At 43.4% G+C, this 6000-nt stretch overlaps 1 protein-coding gene across 2 annotated transcripts in view; it reads right to left on the bottom strand.

The window, feature by feature from the left end:
* Nucleotides 1–6000, bottom strand: part of slx4ip (SLX4 interacting protein) — a 29508-nt gene continuing 23508 nt past the window's right edge. For both annotated transcript variants that reach the window (XM_026309872.1, XM_026309871.1), the window contains exons 7-8: nt 1807–1913; nt 1–1710 (exon numbers count right to left, since the gene is read on the bottom strand). In XM_026309872.1, the coding sequence (XP_026165657.1) occupies nt 912–1710; nt 1807–1913 (906 nt within the window). In that variant the 3' untranslated portion in view covers nt 1–911. The remainder of the gene's footprint in view (nt 1711–1806; nt 1914–6000) is intronic.

The following is a 6000-nucleotide window of genomic DNA, read 5'->3' as shown; positions in this document are numbered from 1 at the left end:
TCCAGTACAATAAAAATAAATCAGGGGTGAACTATTTAGGCAACATTATGTCAACAAGTGAAACATCTTTGGGCTTCTACAGAGATAGGAGTGACCATTGGCCTCGAGTTGCCCCTTGCTTTCTCTGGGCCTGGGCAAGGAGAGTGGCATGTACATCCTTGTCACGTGCTGAGGCAACAACAGCAGCTCCGTTTTAACGTGTGACGCTGCAGACGTCCTGCTATTCCCAAACAAAACCACTAATATTTCAAAGCTGCTCATGTTCCCTCACATACTTGTTTCAAATTCCATATAAAAGCTCTCAGATTTAAAGATACATTTCAGGTGCTTAGCAGCTTAATAGTGAGCAAATTGTATAAAAATGAACTCTAACTACAAAAATACATTTTTGAGAAGGGGGTGATGAAATAAATCTGGAAACAGCAATCAATCACAAAAGAGCTTCAGCGGGGAAACTGGACAGTTTTCAGACAAGTAGGAGCCAGTATTTCAGACTGAAAGCCATGACGTACTGCATGGCTCCTGCCTGTCTGAAATCCCCAATCTTCAACACAAAACCAAATCTAAACTCCAATTAAAGGTTTTTGACTTTCATTTGCAGTCCTCTCTTGACCACCACCACTTACGGGTGGAGGCAAAGTCTGTTTCAAGTATTTGACAAAGCGTAACTCAAACACTGTATCAATTGCCATCATGTGTTCAGCATTTTGTCTGTGTGTGTGTGTGTGTGTGTGTGTGTGTGTGTGGCTTGTATGTACAGTACATGTGAAAATAATAGATATTGTAAAGTGTAACACATGTACAAATGCAAGTCATCTGAAGAGACTGTATGGGGTAAACATGTAGCCTGACACAATATCATCTCCTTCTCTGTGGCGTCAGGCATCTTTACTGTAGCTTGTCTCTCCCCCTCAGGACCTCTTCAGTCGTCGTAATCTAGAGGTTCTGGGCACATTTTCACTCCCCTCCTCTCCGAGCGTGGATCTGGAACTAATAGAGGAGCCTGAGGATGCAGGCTTGACAGATAGGCCCCTCAGACTTGCGGCCAGCCTGTTTTGGTTTGTCTGTGCCGTGTTATTGCTTGTGAGGGGGAGCCTCTGGGCCCGTTTCCCTGGAGTAAGCAGCTCTACTTCCACTGTGGTTTTCTTGCACTCTGAGACTGGGAAAGCCTTGGACTCCACACTGGCTTCAACTGGAGGAAGGGGCAGCAGAGGAAGAAGGTCAGCCTTGAATGTTTGCGTGGAGCAATCAGTGGCGTGAGATTGCATTGTGGCTGAAGATCTTCCAGCGCATGTCCTCTTGGCTCTCTGTAGGCAAGGGTCTTCCCCCGCCTCGATCAGTTTGCACCTCTTGCTCTTGCTCTTGCTGGTTTCCTGACAAATTTCTTGTTGGCAGGAAACTACCAAGGCCCCGTTTGGGTTGGTGCCGTATGGAGGATGATTCACAGTCTGCTGCTCCTGGGTCAGGCTCTGCTTTTGAGTAGTCCCGACCTGAGACAAAGCTTCAGTTGAGCCACTCATGCAGGGCACCTTCTGATCTGTCTCTGGGAGAACCTTCTGACCACGGTTGGACACAGTCTCTTTTAGATTTGATCCTGACTGTCCTTCGCTGAATTCTCCTGTTTGGTCTTTTGGACAGGCTTTTTGGTCAATTTGCTGCTCCCTTGTACTGGAACCACAGAGCTCCTGCTGGACACCAGCTTGTTTGGCTCTGAAAAAGTTAAAAGGATAAGAGGATATGAGAAAGATACTTGTGTGTCCTCTCTGACTCATGGGGCTGGAAAGTTCTGCATTAGATTGTACTTACATCTTTTGAAGCACAGTCTTCTTTGTTTTTGTGGGGCTGTTTAAAGACTCTTGGGTTTCTCCCACTCTGGAAAAATATTCTGATCGGCTTTGTTCGCCCAGCTCAGTCTAGAGAGGACAAACACAATCGGTGTAAACAAAAAATATTATTCCTGGCATTCCCCAGAAAAGTTTGGCTCCACAGCAGACTGCTGTCATCACCTGGCATTGTTGGACATAAAAAAACAATCACTAGACTGCTGTAAAAATCATATTATAACAAAGACACTTAAAGACAAAATAAATCAATGTGATAAACAGATGTTTATATTAAGTTAAAATCTTCTGATGCCCCTGAATTCTAAGTCGTGCTGTCTCCTCACTATTTCAACTATGGCTAAGTTCAAGAAGACTATTTTCTATAATGCATTCACAGATACTGAGTAACAGCCCAGCTGGCACAGAATCCCCCACGTAATGCTGCTCAAAGCAACGACCTCAAAGGCTTCAGAAAATAATCACCAGCTTGTCATAGTGTTTCATAGTCTCCACTGTCTGAGGCCTGGAGTGATCTTACAGCCTGAGGCAGACTTACTAAACGGTGGAACCACTTTGACAAGTTATTACAGCAATTTGAAACAGGAAAAAAAAAAAAACAACAAAAAAAAAAAAAACACTCATTAATAAGATGACGGAGCAAGACAGAGGAAAATACAACTGAGGCATGGGAACGGAAAAATGCAAAAATGGCGTAATATGCTTTTGGTATAAGCCAGTTAGTGGAGGTAGCCTCTTGGTGAGTAGACTGCAGCAGTGTCACTGTTTTAAATACAGGGTAGAAAAATCAGAAATGAAAAAAATCCCTATATTCACTCTCATTTTCAAACTGTGACAGCATGACCAGCAAGGGCTTCATTTACCAATTCTTATTTTATCTAATATTGTCAGTATACACTTGATGCCCTGTAAATAGCACATTCAAATTTAGCTAAAAGGTTTTAATATGATCACATACTTTTAGGTTTTCTTAGTCCGGGGTTCATCAAAGTCATGAGGATTTGTCTTCTAGACACCAACAATTTATGACCCAAATGTCCTTGGACAGTTGTTAAGATGGTTCACACTGAATCAAAGCCTCGCCACTAGTGCAGCTAAAAACTCGATAGACTGTTGCAATGGGAAAATACAACAGAGAAAAGTTAAATCTTGGAACATTTAAACTTGTGGCCACTATGTTTATTTAATATCAGCCTTTTTTTTTTAGTTGATTACAATTTCATAATCTGGTTGTAAAATGATCAATATGCAGTCGCAGACAGAAAAAAGCCAATGTGGTGAGCTGTGGCATCCACACTTTCTATGAACGCACCGAAAAAAAAATAATTATTGTTCTCTCCTGCACGTCATGCTACCAATGACAACATATGGCCCGACACACAAGGCAGAAAGAGTAATTGTCCCAGCTGCAAGGGCACGCTGGGGCACTGTGGCTTTGTGTTGGATGTCGAGACCTAGCAGCTCTGGTCTGTGGTGGGGTGGACGAAATGAGGAGGGCAGGCATAGGGAGGGAGTGAAACGGCTGGGCAGAAAGGAAGTAGGCGGAGATGACAAGGAACCAGGGACAAGATACTACAGAATGAATAAGAAAGAGCGTTTAGACGAAGGCGCAACAAAAGAAGACGCAACCCCAGTGTCATAACGCCTGACCTCAACCGTCTCTCCAACATACCCACAAACACAAGAACCCTCACACAGGAAGTTCTCCACAGGCTGCCCTTTGTGTAGCGATGGAGTCATGCCTGAGTGTGGGCAGAAGTTCAGTCCTGACCCTCTGTTACTGTATACCCAGAGCTACAGCTAGCCGTCGACTCTGGTTTGCGACAGTGACACACATGCAAGCTTTGCCTACGCATTCACACACCCACCCCAACAGCAACAATTCTGAGAAAGTTGTGGGTGCCATCATTTGCATTGTAATGCCTTGATATGTATTCTCACTGCTTAATATGAATAAATGCTGTTTGAAAATGAACTTGAAAGAAAAATCAACAAGAAATCAATGGGAGGCTCTCTGGGAAAGTTAGTGCCTTTCTGTTCCTGTCGGCATGACTTCAAAAGAGCGCGAGACACCGAGAAGAAATAGAGAGAAATAACAGTGATGGAAAGGAAGAAACATGAAGAGAGGAAGAGGTGGGATTTACATAGCATGTAGACAGAGAAAGATAGAAAGTCAGACAGAGAGAGAGAGAGAGAGAGAGAGATGGTGCGGGAACTATTTTCACAGTGGTTTGGACATTCTGCAATAAGAGCAAAGAAAGAGAGAGTGGGAATGAGATGGAGCATAAATAACATAATTATCATAGGGTTTGTGCATACAACAGTTACTATTGTGTGGGAACAGAGGTGGCCTAATCTTGTCTGAGGTGATGCAAACTTGCTGTGGCTAGAGAGAGATCCATGAAAAAGGAGGTTTTGAAGGTGGTGAATTTGAACGTCTACCATCCCACCACCGCTACCATCTCTCCCTCAACAACAAGGACTTAACCCCTCCCCACCGCCAGCTAGTCTGCTCGCCCCCACACAAAGCTGCAAAACACTTCTCGTGATGCAACATGTAGAGCCTCCAAAACAACATGGCTCCACCATGGGAGCTGCGACAAGACAGCACATCTGGATGTCAGATAGTAGAGATAAGCCTGGCAAAAGGGCAGGGAGAGCACTGAGAATGAATCATTAGGTTTGAAAGGATATCAGCATAGAGTCTCATAGCTCGCACTTTTCTGAATGACTCCTGGAAAAAAAACTTCAAAAAGATAGCTAACTACAGGCTCCATAAAATTCAGGGAACGGAGTGTTTCTTCTTTGCCATCTAAGATACGGTAGGAGCACAGACAGCAAGATTAAGTTGATTATCTTTTAATGCAGCTGCACTGGAAAGTATCTTTGTTGATAGGGTCAAAGAGTCTCTTGAGTGGTATGAAATACTCCAGTGATGCACAGAATGACAAAACCTTTCTTGGAACAGTATGTGAAAACATTACCTGTTTAGTTTTCACATACTGGTTTTGCCCTTTATAACTGACATGTCTCTGTGCAAGAAAACAATTTTTTTTTGTTTTTTTGTATTTTTCAGTTTATCCAGTGGGCTTTCTAAGGATGCTGGTAAGTCGGAGAGTTAAACAGCTTTTTGCAAAAGTGTAGCCGAAATTAAAACATGAAAATTACCAGAAAGAAATCAAGATGACCAGTCAGAAAACAGGTCAGTAATCCTGTAAAGACAGTTATTTGCTCATCTGTCCTTAAATAATGTCAACTTGATTTGTTTGAATCCTTTAAACTACTTGAGTTATAAAAATTGAATTATTCATTTCACTGTGAAGCCTTTCAATCCTCTAATTGGCACCAAGAAACAACAATACTTTTTAGCTGTGTCAGAGCAGAAATATCTCCTGCAGAGATGTTCATGAAACTAGTCCACAAATTCCACACACCCTGCTCCCACTGAGGAACCATGCCCCATTTGTCTAAGCTCACCACATCTTCCCTGCAACTAAGTCAACAAACATGCATGGGCACATACTTGTCTAAAATAGGACAGTTCTTATCCCTGAACAATGATGAAAGTTTTTGGATCCACCCATGTGTAAGGATTAAGACAAGCTGTTAACTGTTTTTCACTTCATGCAAATCGATGAAAGCAGCTTAAGACAGAATGGAATGATGGGAGATGATCACGTACTGTAAGAGATTATAGCTGTGTTTTTGGCCTAGGTGGGGAGGAGATCAGCAGACACTGGATGCTTGGGAAAGTAGTGCTGCTAGCTGTAGCGAGCTGTGAAGAACAGAGGCGTGCTGAGGTCATGAGTAAACACACAGGCTTGTCCAGAGCTCAGAAGGGGGGGGGGCTGGAAACACATCTGCTCTGCCTTTGATCCAAACTTCTGCAGCCCAGCACGCCGCTCACCTCGGCTGCCCACTCTGTGCCTGACAAGAAAACAACGGCCACAGTCCTAAACACCCGGCTGTTCCTTCCCATGCTGCCCTCCTCACTGCTGGTGCTGACTCACAAAGGAGCAGCTTTTTATGAGGGATTCGAATCTTCAAATGTCAAGACAAAAAAAAAATAACATTGTCTGAGACATGCCTTTTGTTTGCTTCATGCAGACACAAGAGCTTAAGAGCAACGGTTCCTAGGTTATAGCAGACTGAGCATGAC

The sequence above is a fragment of the Mastacembelus armatus genome, chromosome 15, assembly GCF_900324485.2.
Source record: "Mastacembelus armatus chromosome 15, fMasArm1.2, whole genome shotgun sequence".
NCBI classification, from domain to species: domain Eukaryota; kingdom Metazoa; phylum Chordata; class Actinopteri; order Synbranchiformes; family Mastacembelidae; genus Mastacembelus; species Mastacembelus armatus.
Note: the sequence above shows the minus strand (reverse complement) of the source record. Positions and strands in the feature narration are given on the sequence as shown.